General features: G+C 40.9%; 1 protein-coding gene across 1 annotated transcript in view; it reads right to left on the bottom strand.

Annotated features, from left to right (window-relative positions):
• LOC148008612 (transcription termination factor MTERF2, chloroplastic-like) overlaps positions 1-17,084 on the bottom strand; it is a 73,196-nt gene that overhangs the window by 29,239 nt on the left and 26,873 nt on the right. Inside the window, exon 2 of the mRNA XM_087674163.1 lies at positions 3,729-4,134. Coding sequence (XP_087530289.1) covers positions 3,729-4,134 — 406 coding nt within the window. The remainder of the gene's footprint in view (positions 1-3,728; positions 4,135-17,084) is intronic.

Raw genomic sequence — 17,084 nt, forward strand, 5'->3', positions numbered from 1 at the left:
AGTGGAATAGTTGGTATCATCCAACTTGTCATCAGCTGAAAGCATCCCACGCAACTCATTCTGATTATCTACCATCTTTGCACACAATGTGTCATGAATGCAACTGAGGCAATTGCTCAAATTAAAATGGACAAGGGAACTATTGTCCCAACACTTGTGTGCAAAAAAATTTGCCGAAAAATACAATGATGTAAGAAAGAGCTTACAACCAATGCAAACATTGATGTAGATGCTATTTAGGTGTTTACACACAGCAATGTCAGGGCAGCAAGCTGAAATGTGTTGAAATTGGAGTCAAATCAGGTGATTTGGATGGAAACCCCCAAATTTTTGTGCGAATGTCAAAGAAATTGCTGAATTTGCATAGATATGATGAACATTGATGCAATGGAAGGTGGATCCAGTAAAAAAGACCCAAAATTTCTGCCTGAAATTTCAAGAAATTTCAGATATTAGGTAGGGTGGTTGAAACCGCCAAATTTCCAGATGCCGGGCATGTGAGAGAAAGTTTCTTTGAAATTCAGGATGGGACAAGCAAGAGGGACTGGGATTTGCACAAATTTTTGAAAACCCCCAAATTTAAAATTTAGGATTTCTGCACTTTTAGCATATTGGCATCTTTTTACACAGCTGAAAATGGCATAGATAAGCACGACAGAACAAAAATTGCACAAATTTCTAAAAACCGCCAAATTCAAAATTAGGGTTTCTGAGTTTCTTTTTTAGATTTGCAGAAAATGGTGGGTAGGCCTAAGGAAATGGAGGGCAAGGGCAAGGCTGAGAGAGGCTGCATGTGGGGGTGCATGCAGGATGCAAGGCTGTGTGCAGGATGCAGGGCTGTGTGCAGGTGCAGCAGAAAAAACAAAGGTTGAGGTGGCTGGAGCGACAACAGCTGCAGGCAGCAATGTCACGAGGAGGGACTCAATGTATCAGAGCTGGCAATGAAATTGATGCAGCAATGGCGGCGAGGCTGCCGGCACAATGGCTCTGATATCACTGTCGGATCGAATGCACACCTCAATAGACACAAAGTGGAGTACAGAGAGAGAGAGAGAGAGAGAGAGAGAGAGGTGTACTTTACGAAAAAAAAAAAAAAAGAGAGAGAAGTGTACAAGAGTATCTTCGCTAACAACAACCCCTCCCACACAAGAAGGTAAAAGGTGCACGTGGATAGGGTGTGCTCATACCAAAACAATTCTAAGGAAAATACCAGATGTATTTAGCAATTATGGTGACACACAAAACATTTGCAAAGCTATGAAGGTAGTAGTAGTAACTCTAGACTCTTGCCGGTAGCCAATAATAACTAATACATAGTGAGATTCATGTGTATGTTTAGCAATGTCATCATGTAAAGCTGTTGCTGCTGCTGGTACCACTGGTACTACACACGTATCCATTTATACACATATATGCATATGCATACATACATCCTTTTATTAAATCCCTAATTCATCATTTCAGACCAAGACCGAACTCTGTTTGGTAATCTCTGGAATGTGTTTCCATTTTTCCACTTTCAAAACTCCTCGCAATTATGCTAGGAGGCATCTTTGGGCATCCGCTACTACAAACACATTGTTTATAGGGCAATCATATATTGAATATTCAGATTGGTTGACAACATTGGCACATAGAGAGCTCATGGAGGATACTCTTTCACTCTTGGCCTTGGCTTTGGCTTGACTTTCAAATCACTCATTGGCCAAGCCAAAAGTGCCTACAGTTGCAAGATCATTGGCTTAGGTTGAGTATCTGGCCATGCATAAACGCACCCCATTGGCATCTATTTTTAAAAACAAAATGCCATTGCCTTGGCAAGTGTTCCATTTAAGGACCAACAATATTGGAGTTCACCGATTAGGGTGCTCATGAGTAAATTGAGTCCACAAATCTTGGACAATGTGGCACATGTTATTAGAAAGTCCCTTCCATTGAGTGGCCCTGGTAAATCTTTTAGATAAATTTGGAGTTGGATCACCATCTTCTTTTTCCTTGGCTTATTTGGGTCCTTTTTCTCCAAAATCTCATTAAGAGGGGGTGTAGAGAGTGCTTTTGGTCCATTTTGGCCTAGCTTTTGGGCTGACCAACTAGCTGACCTATAGGCCAGACCTACACATATTTTCACCATGTTCTATCTGGCACCTCTGCACATACACTATTCTTCTCAATTTACCAATTCTCTCTTTTGGAATTTTTGCTGTCCAGATCATTTCATCTCTGTTTCCATGAGTACTTGCCACCTCTTTTTGATTTGAACCCATAACTAAGAAAATTGCAACTCAAGTTGTAACTATCATCAGGCCAAACATAGCATGCCATGTCATCATTGAACTTTTTTCTAAAACACAGAAGTTCTATGCAAAGAGACTTCAGCAAAAACATCAGTAAGGTACAGAATTCTATAATGTCATACCACTTGAGAAATCCCAAGATTGAAGAAGTTGCTGAACTCCCAAGCAGCTAAAAGGATCTCTTGCCTCCCCATGCACTCCAAGTCGCCCTAAAATTTCTCTCATCTTTCTTTTAGGATGTGTCTTTATCCTTTTTCATGTATGTCCAAGTTTCTTAGAGGTCAAAATATGCTACTACGTTGTAGCCTCACTACATATACCGAGTAATTATGCTAATATTAAGTTCCCATCTGTGAAAATGTCTTGCATTCCACTCATTTAGAGTGCATATGGCACCTATCTAACAGCCCACCATATTGTGCATTATGCCTCGCAAAAGCCCTCATATCAACAAGCTGGTCATTTGCCTTGGCCACTATTCTCCAAATATCAATCTTCTCTCTACATGTACATAAAATACCAATCTGAGAGCTCATCCATTTTTCCCAGTCGCCAGGGTACTCTGCAATCACTCAGTCAAGCACCTCTGTCAAATGCCTATGTGCAAAAAGCATTAAGGAGTGAAATACTTCTAGGCTTAAAATTGTCCTCTAGTTGAGTTTGAAACAGGTGGCCAAGTAATGCCACATCTATTCCAATGTTACAGATCCACCAGGGTAGTCTTTATCTTGCTCATCTAGATACTCATCATTAATGTGGCCATGTAATCGAGAAAAAGAATGTCAAGAGGGCAATGCAAGAAGGGATTTCTCCATACCCATTGATCCTGCATTCCAGTTAAGTCTATGTAGGGGCCTCCTCTGATATGCCCAATAACTCCAACCTTCTTGTGGACAAGTGGCTAGAGTTGGATCTATGCACCACATCAATCAATTATCATGTGCAACCTGAATACCCTCTCAAGTCAACCTCCTCCCTGATGCGTCAACCATCTTCACCAAATGACAATGAGAAGGATCCCTGTATGCTACCAAAAGAAGAATATCTCCTGTCAAAACAAGCATATCCAGACTGTAATACACAAGGAAAAAATGCAAAAAACGAGCACAATGAAAAGTCTTGAGGTTTGTGCCTCAGGCCCCAGAAAAAGTAGATTTGGTTTCAAATCCCACAGTTTGAGTATGCATAGAGCAATCTGCAAAGCTGAAATATGGACTGCTGGAATCTGCTAGCCATCATTGATGCTCAAACTTCCTTTAGCTCGATGCAAAGTCTAGCAGAAAGGAGGCTTCACTATGCTACCAACTTTATGCCTGATACACTTTCATGAACCATTTATAACAATAGGCACTGAAGAGACTTTAAGAGCATATAAATACATTCAAATGCAGACCCAGTTACAAATTGACTTCTTCTAACCAAAAAGAAGCATACCTTATTGTACATTTCATCCAAAGTAACATGGCCAAGGCATGCGGGAAAGTTGTAAACCATTTTACCAAAATCATCTGGTTTGATACCCAAGCGTGTATAGAACATAACTTGTTCCAGCAGCTCTTTCTTTTCACATGCCAAAACTTTTGGAGATCTCCTTATCACCCAACCAATCCATTCTTTTCTGACACCATTATTTAAGAGTATTTCTACACTTTCTTTCAGCTCTGCCATTGTCTTTTCTAATATCCGTGGTTCCCGTGTTAATACAACACCAAGTTCTCTACCTTGGATATTGATGCTTTTCAGCCATTTAATCTTGGGCTGCAAATTTCCTTCATAATCTTCCACCATAAAAACAAGCCTTCCAATCTTTGGAGGAGTAAAATGATGGTGTTTTAGCCACCTGGTCATATTTAAGAAAGGAGAAGCGTGGTTTAGGCCATGTGTAAGTTCAACAAGAAAGGCATAAACTACTAATGAACAGCCGTCAAGGTCCCTGTTAAAAATGATAGTTGAGAAAGATCAGTTTGATGCCAAAATCTTTTTTTAAACTACGAGTTGGAATTTGGACCAAGTTAACTTTATACCCCCACTGATGAATCTCTTATGAGATAGCAGCATAACAAGAAGAAAAACTCAGGCATGCCTTGAGGTCATCTAATAAACTAGTCTCCTAAAATGTACACTCAAAAAAGATGTGAATTTATGATATACTATAGCCCAAACGCAGTCTTGCACTCCTCTACTCGAAATCTACAGTGTGCCTGCTGCCCAGTCCATGACACATCCAATCAGCCACAAACACTTCTAATCTTGGTACCTCAAACTGTGAACTTGCCATCCAGCTCTCTGCTCATGCTGATGACTAACTAAATAACTAAGGACCAAGAGTGGCTTTAGCAGTCCTAGAATAAATTCAAAAGTAGGTCAAACTTATCATATTGGCTCTGGCAAAGGGAAAACGACTCACTTGGTGACCACACAAAGAGATTTTGGGAGCTACTTTTGAAAGTCCAACATTTCAAGAAGATTAGTGGCTCTAAAAAACTTACGAAGTTCCAAGGAGGTTTGCATTTTAAACTTCATACTACTCTTAATCATTATCATTGTTCTAGTCTCAAGAAAAATGACCATGCTAAGAGATGGAAAATGGAGCATAATGGCAACAGATCATTGCAAAAGAATGATGATGCGGACTTCTTCGGCCTTTACCTCTCTTCTTCTTTCTTCTCAAGCACAAACCGAGTTATGGCATGCTTGGTTCGGCCACCTCAATTACAAGTATCTTCGAAAGGCAGCTCGTAATCAACGTGTTTGTGGATTGCTAGAGATTGGGGTGAGCCACCCACCATGTGTGTCTTTCATTCGTGGCAAGTAGCATAGAGATGTGATTCCCAACAAGGCTTTGGCACAAGGCATTGGCTACGGTCGAGGGATGAGTATATTTATAGTTTCATCGAAGACTTCAAGGCACCAATGCAAATCTATTGATGAAACAATTACAAGGGAATGGGACCCCATTGACTAAAGAAGCACAAGGAGCTCAAGGTAGAGATCAGCGATACCGAGTGGGCCTTCTTGTTGAAATCTATAATTTCCATTTGGGATGTACACGATCAACTTATAGCTTGGATGAATGAGATAAACTGTAAACGCATGCGAGTGACCAACTTGTACCGCAAAATCACTTATCTTATAGTGGGCATGGCAACCAAACATCACAATGATATAGGAGGCAAATGTCTATTTTTGCACATAAAAATGTAGCAATATTGGTAATAATGCGGAATGAAAAGCTACATATAATAACACATCACAAGTTCTTATAAATACTCACAGTCAACGTTTCCAACTAATTCTCAATGCAAGCTTGTATAATACGCTTGTCACAGGTGACCATGAGAGCAATTTCCCCACTCGTATCCTCCACTTCTAATGTGCGCTCCTTTCCTATTCTTTGTCTTTGCGTCTTTTTCTGTGCGGTCACATCCTTGTTGTGCATTACTTGATTCAATGCTTTGTTGGTTGTCGCTCTCAATGTCTCCAGCCACCTCTCTCCAATATTCTAATTTTCTCTTTCCCTTTCAAGTTCCCTCATCGAAGCATGTGTACCCTCTCCAATCAGTGAACTCAAGCTAGTTTATTGGAAGGTTTCTATGAGGATTTTGCGGTTCTTGAGCGGGACCCCTAACCTAGGTATTTATTATCCAATAGCATGTACAAGAGATTCAGCCTTTGTTCTTCAGGGCTAGACAGATTCAAATCGGGCTAGAGATGTTAACCATAAGAGGTCAACAATTGGATATTGCTTTACTTTGGGTGCAAGTTACACTCCAATAATTGCACATCAATTAGAGTCAACTGGTGAGTGCCCACCTCCCCATTTAAGGAGGATATACTGCATTTGAGACGACAAACAAGCCTCATCTTCATCATAGCTAAGCCCTATGTCAAGTTGGGATAATCCTTTTATTCATCTTCTTTTGTTGTGCAGGATTCAGTTGTAAGTCATCATGGAGACCATGACCTATATCAATATGTTAATATTCATGGAGGAGGTTCTAGAGGCAAACATACATTTTCAAGTATTCCAAATTACATTACCTTCTACATCATTAAGCACACTGTTGGTGCTAATCATTCTCAATTCCTTCAACCCTTCCTTTCATATGATCATTTAGGATCTCTTTCTTATGCTGTTTCGATAGCTTGGGATTAGATTTTACACTTGCATCATACATTTGTTAGCATGCATTTTATCAATCCGTCATCTCCTGGTTGTGAGCTCCATCAAAGTCTAAAGAAGACATAGGAGCTATGATTGTTAAAGCCCATTATTTCTGTGTGCATTTCTTTTTCAATGAGTTTAAGGTTTGTTCATGCTAGCGGATAGCAATTTATGGCCTCTGCATTTCTTTTCCAATGGGACTAGCGGGGTGGGCAGCTTGTATTTATTAGGGCAGTCTACTCATTATTTTTCCCAGCATTATTTTATTATTTTTACATAGGTTGGCCAGCATATTATCAAAAGTGGATGAATCAATGGAAGCATGAAAGAATGCTGAAATGAATTGCTCAGCACAAGATAGAAGAGAAAGGAAAGTGTCACATGGATGTGAAATTTTGAGATGCTTTAATCTTGTCAATAACATTCAATTAAGTTATTAATCAAATGTGAAAAGTTGTTTAGCACATGTGATGCACATGGCAGTTATTTCATGATAATCGGTCAAGGACCTCGAGGATGCAATGGGTGTCAAAGGCAAAGTTACAATAAGTTATGCCAGCTGGGCTTTGGGGGCTAGTTGGTGTTCAGTTTTGACCCTAGGACAATCGTTTGGCCAATAAGTATCATTGGTGACACTAGGAACTAGCATTGATCAATTAATTAATGCCAGTCTAAGCATCAACAGATGTTAGGATCCACTCCAAGTTGCAAATGGCCTAGACAATTTCATTATGAATGGGTACATTAATTTTGGGCATAGTCAAAAGGGATAAAATTAATTTTCAGAATTATTTAATTCTAAAAACTAATTAAATGGTTGGATAATGCTAAAAAATTGGTTTAGAAGGTTGCCACTTGGCAAAAATGCAAATCCAAGATTCAGAAGACGTTTTTGGGGGCTAGAGAGAGAAATTCAGTTCATTCAACCAAGAGAGAGGAAGGAGATGTTGTTGGTCTAATCTACAGCCATTGGAGGACCATTTGAGGCAACCAAGGGCAGGAGAAGACCAAATTGGAGTAGGCAACAACAATTCTTGCCTTCTTAGAAGCTAGCAACAACAGATTGGGGCTCACGACAGCAATTCGAGGCCTCCTAAGAAACTGGCAACAGCATTAAATGCTATCTAGTACAAGCAACAATAAGACTTCAGGCTTTTCTCGCATGAAAATCAGAAATTTCTCTCTCTTTTGGCATTCTCTCACCTTCTCCAGTCTATGCTCAATCATTCTCAACATTTCTCAACCATTTGGATCAAATCTCAATCAAATTTGATGGACAGCTGAAAGATCTTTCTTATAAACCCTAATTTTTTGTAGAAATTAGGGTTTAACAACCACCTCGGAACTTGTGCCAAAAGGAGAAGGCGTCATACATTGAATTCAACACCTGAAATTTGCATAATTGTCAAGGAATTTAGATGCTAGCCCATTCATTGTAAATTGGGGGCAGCATTTGGCTAGTGGATGGTTCAATTTGTGCAAGTCCTGGGTGAAAATCAAGGGGCAATTAGCCCAAATTGCTTATTGATTGTTATCACATCAAGGGGCTTTTAAAAAAGCAAAGGAGATTGTGGAATCTCAGCTTGTACTCATTCCATAAGCAATTAAAGTTAAAGAAATACCGCAAGGGGCACCAATTTTGAGGCCAACAAGGTGTCCAATGTCCAAGATTATTAAGGTAAATTGTGCATTTCAATTTATGTTATTTGTTAACTGATGTAATTAAGTGCTTAATCAAGGAATTACCACCCTCTCCAAGAAGGAAGGTTGGTTTTAGAATGAGAAAGCACAAGAACACTACAAAGGAGAACTCAGAAATGTGCTCAAAAAATGGAATCCATATACCAAACACAAGACAATTGCATACAACAATGAGTCACTGGCTGAGTGGGCATTGGCACCTACTCCCTCTTCCCAACACGGCATGCACTCAATTTGCAAGTGATGAATGTTTAAATGTGGAGAAGGAGCCTAAATATATAGGATAAAATAATGCCAAGAAAGTGATCAGATCGGCCAACATAAAATGCTAAAATGATCACCAAAATGACAAAATAAAAAACACCTAAATAATACTAAAATGCCTAGCACATCTCAAGGCTAGAAAGTACATCAGTTGGATATTAAGAGTAGATTTTTGAATGGGAATCCACATGAGGATGTTCATGTGTCACAAGCTCCAAGGTTTGTGATTAAGGAAAAAGAGCACATGGTTTGCAAGTTGCACAAGGCTCTTTATGATCTCAAACAAACTCCTTATGCATGGGACTCTTAAAATCAATGCTTATTTGGCCAGCAAAGGGTTCAACAATAGTCCAACTGCTCCGACTCTATACATTAAGAATGAAGGAGGGCAACTTGCTGATTATCATTCTTTATGTGGATGACATGTTAGTCACCGAACCTAAAGATTATAAGACTGCAAATTTCAAGGCTGAATTGAAGCATGCATTTGCTATGTTAGATATGGGCCACCTACACTACTATTTGGGGATCTAGTTCACCCAAAATCAGCATGCATCATCATGTCACAATCACAATACATAGACAAGTGTTTACATAGGTTTAACATGCAAGATTACAAACCTATGTGCATTCCCATGGAGCCAGGCATAAAGTTGTCCATGCATGATGATGAAGAGATGTTTGATGTTGCAATTTACAGCCAAGTTGTTAGTTGTCCTATTTATCTTTGCAACACACACCCTGACATTCAGTATGCAATATCTCAGGTGAGTAGATATATGTGCAGCACATGGACCATACATTGGCAAGCTATTAAGTGAATCTTTAGATGTTTGCAAGGTACTCAATCACATGCATTAATATTTCCCAAGGGGAAGACTTGCATCCACAGGCTTATAATGATTCAAATTGGGCTGGTGATGTAGACACTAGGCAATCTACAGTGGCTACCTCGTTTTGTGAGCCTGAGTACAGGGCAGCCTTCACCACTATAGTGGAACGTGTATGGCTATGTAGATTGTTGTCTGATCTACAAGTTTCTTTAAAGGGTCCTATACCTATTTTTTCTAACAATCAAAGTGCTATTGCAGTGGCATAGAATCTTGTGTTATATACTCGCACAAAACACATTGAGGTACATTACCATTATGTCAGAGAGAGATGCTATGCAAGAGAGATTAGTTTGATTTATATCCCTACACAGGAGAATGTTGCAAACATTTTCACCAAAGTACTTCTTCGTGAGAAGTTTGAGGCTTTTTTAAAGTCCTTGAACTTGCTACCCTTTGGTGATTGATCTTCTTGTACTTCTATCACATTGGCCCTGCAAGAGGTGTTAGAATATGCCAATTCTATGGGTAATGCCCAATGTTTTAGTTAGTTGGTTTGTCGAGTGAACACAACTATATAAATAAGTTGTGTCACCTATCATGAGGACATGAAATTTTGCTTGGTTTACTTAACATTTTGTTTACAAGTCAAGGACCCAAGGAAATCAATAGATGTCAAATGCAAAAGTTGTCTTAAGTAAAATTACACAATATTAGATGGTATTTGGTACCAAAAATTGGCCTAAGACATTTTAGTAGCCTTAAGTATCAGTTGGTGACACTAGGGATTTGACATTTAATGATACTTAATGCCAATCAGGGGGACTAAAGAAAACTTATGATTACTTGGGAGATGAATTAACTTAGCCAATATAATTGTTGGTTGATCAGACTAATTTTCTAGGCACTAAAATAATTATTGAATTAATTTTCAACTTTAATTGATTTTTTGGAATTTTCTGAAAATTAATTTAATAATGTAGATAATGCTAGAAAATAGGATTACAAAGCTGCCACTTGGCAAAACTTGCACATACAAGTGGGAAAGATGTTTCAAGGTTGAGGGAGGAGAGTGAGAGAGTGAGAGGGGGGGGGAAGGGGATTCATTCCAACCTTGTGCAAGCTAAGAGAGACAAAGAGAAGGCTACCATAGCTGCTACAACAGTTGAGAGGCCATTTCTAGCTAGCAAGAGACCCTCCGGGAGCTAGTGACATGCTCTAAAGAGACTACAGCAGGAGGTGACAACAGTTTGAAGGTTGTTTCAGCCAAGCAAACATCATATTCGGTGAGATTCAAATGAGGGACCAACCAACATTCAAATTTGGGGCAAATTTCATTTCCCAAGGAGTCGGTGAAGGCCATTGCCCGAGAAAATCAAGGGGCAAATCAATTTGAAGACTTGTTGATCATTGTTAATAGCAAGGGGAATTTTGGATTGCGAAGGGCATTGAAGGAATCCCATTGTATTCGAATTCAATTGCAATTAAAGATTTAAAAATACTCAAAGGGGTGCCAGTTTTGGGGCCAACAAGGTGTCCAATGTCCAAGATTGATTGGTAAATGTTTGTGTTTCAGCATTTCATTAATTATTGCTTGTTGTAATTAAGTTATAATCAAGTTATTACCACCCCTCCACGAAAGAAAAGCTGGTTTTATCACCACTTCTAGAGTTAACTCTAGAGTTAAATTAACTCTAGTTGAGTTAACTTACTTAAGACCTATTGTACTTTCATTCTATCATACTAGCACTTGCATCTTTTAAGTGCGGAACTACTGCCCACTCTTGCTCGCTATCGTGTGTTCACACACACACACACACACACACACACTCTCTCTCTCTCTCTCTCTCTCTCCATTTCCGACAAGACCTGCAAGTAATGAATAATTGGAGGAGGAGGTGCCTAGACCAATAAATAGGCTATGACCAGCAAACAGTCAGCCAACAATAACTGGATAAAATAATCAGGTCAGTTAGCTCAATAATGCCCAATCAGCCCAAATCAAGCCAATAAATCAAGCATCTATATAAATAATGTGCCCAACCCAATAACACATGCACAAACTTACTCATGACCTATCTAATCTGCTAACACCTCTCTTAGATCATGGGTGATCTGGTACAATACAATGATACAATGTTTGACTCATCATAGAGTACAACAATGACATTTAAATAGGACAATGGATACCCAAGGACTGGATATGCAAGTCACCACCAAAGTGCCTCGAATGGAACCTAATGTCGATGCCGATCGTACCAACTCCTACAAACAAAGAAGATTCATAGCAACTCTCTATGTCTGTCAAACAATGCCTCGGTGTAGCATATGTGGCCAGCTTGTCAACAATGCCTCTTAAGCATACATGACCATGGATTCCCCGCCTTCAGGCAGACCACCAAACTGTCCCCTCATGTGAGCTCAGACTAGGAACCAATCTTGCTCTTTGTCAAGAAATAGCCCATCATGAACCTGGATGTCAATCCCCAACTCCAGATTTCCAAAACCTACCAAATTTCAATCAATGCAGAAGGAAAGTCCCTCTCAAGATCCTTTGCACTTGTATACCTATACACATTACGCTCACCTACCCCGCCTCGCCACGCTCACTTTGTGGATGCTCAAGCAACATAGAGAACATATGAGTGAAGCTCACTAGCTGTGCGAAGATGTCTAGGCCCATAGAGCATTTGCTACTCCATCAAACTCCAAAGGGAACTTATAGAGTATAGCCCCCACTAGATGAGTCTCTGGAAGTACAAACTACATATGGCAAATTTGATTCTATACTTGTGTAACACAAAGTAAAAAAGACTAGATGGTATCCTTCGACTCGAACTTCATATGCTAGAGCTGACCATAGAGGGTCACCACATGCATGTTTAATGGACCCTTATACAACATCTGGAGCTTCTCCCACACTCTAAAGTTGTCCTGCAAGAGGTGACCACCAATAGAACCTCTAGAAATGCATCAGAGAACAGCGGAATATGCACAAGCATCATATGTACCCCATATAAGCACAACTTCCTCATAGTTGGCATGACCCCAATCATTTGGAAGAGGAGTTGGAGTCCAAGCTGCACAATAGCTCCTAAAACCGCATACCATAATCGCTTCTGCATAAAGCATGCTTTCAAACAACACTCCATGTTAGGTAGTCAGGCACATTAAGTTTATCATCACTAGAGTAGCGAGGAGGTGCCATGTGGAGAGGATAGGATGAGAAGATAAGGAAAGAAGAGAAACAAAGAGAAAGTACAGCTACAGCACAACATAAACTGCACTTGCATGAGTTTACATGCAGTAGAAAGAGGAGCTGATCACAAAACAATTGCTGAGCAAGGAGAAGTTGATCACTCGCAACCAACTGAGCTTGAAAAGATGGTCACCCAACTTGCAAGGAAGAGAAAAACTGTAAACACAAATGCTGGAAGGCAACATGCAATCAGTAACAGCATTAAATGCAGGCACATGGTAATTCAATAATGCAGAAAATTAAAATGCAAGCAGCTAAGGTCAAAATGCAGGCAACATAGGGCTGAAAACAGGCCGTTTTGCACCAAAATCAGGTCGCCTGGGTAGTAGCAATCAAGGAAGATCAGGAACAACAATGTTGAGCTAAAACATGCTTTACAACTGATAAGCATTTTTAAACAGCCCCAAAACATTCTTAATTAATGAAAAACGCAAATTTGGTGTGCATTTCAAGAGAGTTTCAATGTTCCCCCTAAAGCCCTAATTTTCAGGGCATCCTTCAACATCTATAAATAGATAGGCTGCCCACTATTCAGCCTCATCCTTTTGTGCAGGTTTCTCACTCTACCGTGCAGATTTCAATCATCAGCCACCTACCATCTACTGTCCAGCCACCACTGACTACAGCCCATCACTATCCAACCCTAGGCGGCCTATTTTCAACCATTGCCTTGCTATTTGGAGGTCTCCATCTGCTGCATCATCACAACACCTAATCACCTGCGTTTTCAGCATCTAGTGCGAAGTGACAAGCTACTGCCATCTCTCCCACCGGGCGACTATTGCAATACCTGCGTTTTTCCTATCCAGCAAGCCATCTACATCAGCAAACACCTTTCTTGTTGTCGCTTGACAATCCTTAGCCTCATCACTCTCTCATCTCCAACTAGTGGTTACTACACTCGGGATTCGTCTCCAATGGGCGTCACTCTCTGACACTACATTGCTCTGCCCTTGGACATTCTATACACTCTTACATTCATTTACAGCATTCATTCACTTCAGAGTTTCTTCTCTCTATGTTTGTCTCTATGTTTGAGTTTTGAGTTTTTGAGTTCTTATGTTTTGCGGTTAGGGTTTGAGTTTTGCTTGTCTCTATCTAAGTCTTTGTGTTTCAATCTTGGCCGTACATGCTCTATTTCCTCCATGCAAACCCTAGTATATCTTCACATGGTATCAGAGTCAGTGCTCTTCTAAAGAGTATCCTGTGGTGATTGTGGAGACTAGTCTTTATGCGAGACTCACACACAATTCGATTCTAACTCATAATGTCTCAAGTACCTAATTCTTCGGCTCCTATGATGCCCTATCAGGCTTCTCCATCATTGGAGACTCTAAGAAGACATTATGATCTCGAGGAGGAGATAGACACACCTTCACCTTTACCATCTTCTTCTTCTTGTTTTAATAATCTTACAGATGAAGAGTTTGAGAAGTATTTGTGCATCACGTACAATTCAGTTTACGCTCCTCCAATGAGTGCTATTACTCCATCTAGACCGATTGGTGAGACTGGCCATCTCTTTAATCTTGGAGGGATTATGACATTCGGCATGCTTGGCAATCCATCTTCTTTATCTCCGCCAAGCCTTGTGTCAAGATTGCATAACCCTTTCAAATCGTATGAACCAAAACCCTCTCCTATTTCTTCTTTTGCTGTGTAGGATTCGAACGATTTTTAGTATGTTAACTTTAATAGAGGAGGCTCTCGAAGCATATACCTTGTGAAGAAAATTGCTAGGGTTTGCACTGAGGACACACAAAGTGTACGACCACGGCAGAAACACAAAGAGACAAACATAGACACAAAGAGCAAAACTCAAATCCTAAACACAAAACTCAAAAACTCAAACCCTAAACGCAAAACTCAAAACTCAAACACAAAAAGAAGAAAGGAGAGAGAGAATACAACTCTGAAGTGAATGAATGTTGTAAATGAATGTAAGTGTACAATGTGCTCAAGGGCAAAGCAATGTCGGAGTGTGACGTCCACCAAAGATGGATCCCAAGTCTGTGACCACCAATCGAAGTGTAGGAGTGCTGAATAGTGAATGGCAGCAAGCTGGTCACCAAAACGCAGCAGTCTAGAGGATGGAAATTGGTAAACGCAACAGTGTACCGCCGATCATTGGCTGGAAACTGTGCACAGTTTGCTGTAAGCAGCAGGCTAAAACAATGTCTGATGTGGCTAGCGATGACTGGATGATCAAATTGCAGCAGATGATGATGTCACCATCCAGCAGCTGCGTCAACATGGATGAAGGCGCCAGCAGCAGGAGCAAACACAGATGGAGTAGCAGTAGTCTCAAGAGCTAGACAACCACGTGGGAGGAGGCTGATGGCTGAAATCTGCACGTGGAGTCAGAAACTTGTACAAACGGAATGAGGCTGAATAGGGGCAGCCTGTCTATTTATAGATGTGAAAGGGCGCCCCAAAAATTAGGGTTTCCACTGAACTCTCTCAAACTACTCCCTGTTTTAGGGTTTTACTCTAAAAGAGTATTTTTTAGTGTGTTTTGGCGCTGTTTAAAAGGCTAATCAACAAGTAATGCATGTTTTAGCTCAACACCCCCTCTCATGCCCAAAACTGAGCCGAAAGGTTAGGCCAACCACTGTAATGTTTATTGACCCCAAGACATCCCATCCCAAAGCATCCAGGGCATCGGACAAAGGGTACACGTCAATTGCCCATTGGCCTGCCAAGCCCTACAAAGGCGGATGGAACTACATGGAGCTTTTTTTTTTTAATAAGTGAGGTAAATTTTATGAGATGCGGCCGATTGAGTAATAGTGACCTAGAAGACGGGAGTAGGGAGGGTACACCCAACACGTAACAAAACAGAACAAGCTAACCCATCCACTCAAGGTATTGATGACAAGGAAAAATAGGTAATGAGGTATCCATGTGACGAAGGTATATGGTGGTATGGTAACAACAGCCGTCGATGGAAACAACATAGAATCCGCTCAAGTGGTGCTCTGCACAATGAGATGCAAAGTATGCTACATGTTGAAGAATGTTCATGAAGCAGGTGCTACTTGGACAACGTCTCTCATGGAAAAATTATTCACTTGCCCAAGCGCCCGAGTACAAAGATGATGAAATCATGCAATGCAAAGGGTAAGGTACAACAGGGGGGAGAACCCGATGTCGAAGACAAAGTGCTAAAGCCTGTAGAATCCCAAGACGGGTAGGAACCTCCTCTCAACCTAGATGTAAATGCCGAAGAAGAAAGAGGAGCCTGATGTCGGTCTTCATATGGTGTTGAGAACCATAAGGAATGAAAGAAGATGAAGTGGATGAAGCACCCCGCAAGAAAAGCAAGGTAGAAGTCGCCGCCATGATAGCATCGAGAGAGATGCTGCACGATCCGCCTCGGGAGGGTAAACCGCCATGCTGGAAGAAAAGCAAGCACTCCGAGGATGATGAAACCTTGAAAGAAACGGTGCACATCCCCATGTCTCTAGCCCACGTAGGACCAAAGCAATCTGCAAGTTAGTCCTACACTGAAAGACAAAACCCTGCAAAAGAGATGAGAATCTGCAAACACAGAGGTTAGTGGTGAGATGCTCCAAAGCAAAACAAAACAGAAAGAAAATCTAACTCAAAATAAATGCAATGAATGTGTATATGTCTGAGAAAATACAGCGGAAGACAAAAAAATGGAAAAGCTAAGAACAATGAATCCTATAGGCCCGACTCTAAGAGTGCAAAAAATGAATGCTAGGCTGACCAAGGGTATCCAAAAGGACTTAGAAACATGCTAGGTTAAGAAGGTGGCCATCATCGTGTACGTCCAATAGCAGGGATCTGCCAAGGGAACGCCTCACGAGGTGGGGAGAAAGGTGAGATAGATGCTTGAAGTGCAACAAGATCGGAACCTGCAAACCAGTCAGCCAGTCCCTCAGGGGTAGTGAAAGAGATGAACTACTGAGGTTGTACTCGAGCCACATGTCCAATAGCAACAACAACGGATGTTGAAGGAGCAGATGAAGCAAGAGCGGAGAGCATAGCCCCACTGGACTGTGCAATCGCAGCGGTCTACTGAGGCTTTTTAGGTGGAAGACCTTGGGCCTTGGAGCGACACTCCTCGTCCACATGGCCTGCTCTCTGGCAATGTGTGCAAAACCGGTTTTTCTTAGGAAGTTGCTGCTAGATAGGTCTAGATTCTTTGGTTCCATCTGAGGAAGAGAAGTTACCCTTTGATTGGCTTGCCTTCGCATCTAGCGAGTTCTTGCCACTAGTGGTTGTCCCTTCCGAAGAAGAGGCAACCAACCCCCTCTGCTCTGAATAAGACTATGATGAGGATTTTTTATAGACGTGATCATACAGCCTCGCGTAACGCAAGAACTCGCACTCAAACTCGTAGAAGGTTGGCAATCTAGGTTGGGAGATGATGTGTTGAATGAAATTAAAGTACTTGTCGTGCAACTTATTCAAAAAGAATGTAACTTGGTCGTCATTTGACTTTGGAGAGCCAGTAGTGGCAAACTCGGCAAGTAACTGCCTATATTCAGCCAGCTTGACTTTCAAATCATCCCCTTACTTAATAGAGAACTCTTGAAGCTCAA

This window comes from Lygodium microphyllum, unplaced genomic scaffold, assembly GCF_053477565.2.
Source record: "Lygodium microphyllum isolate KBCC unplaced genomic scaffold, Lygodium_microphyllum_v1.1.10 scaffold_117, whole genome shotgun sequence".
NCBI lineage: Eukaryota > Viridiplantae > Streptophyta > Polypodiopsida > Schizaeales > Lygodiaceae > Lygodium > Lygodium microphyllum.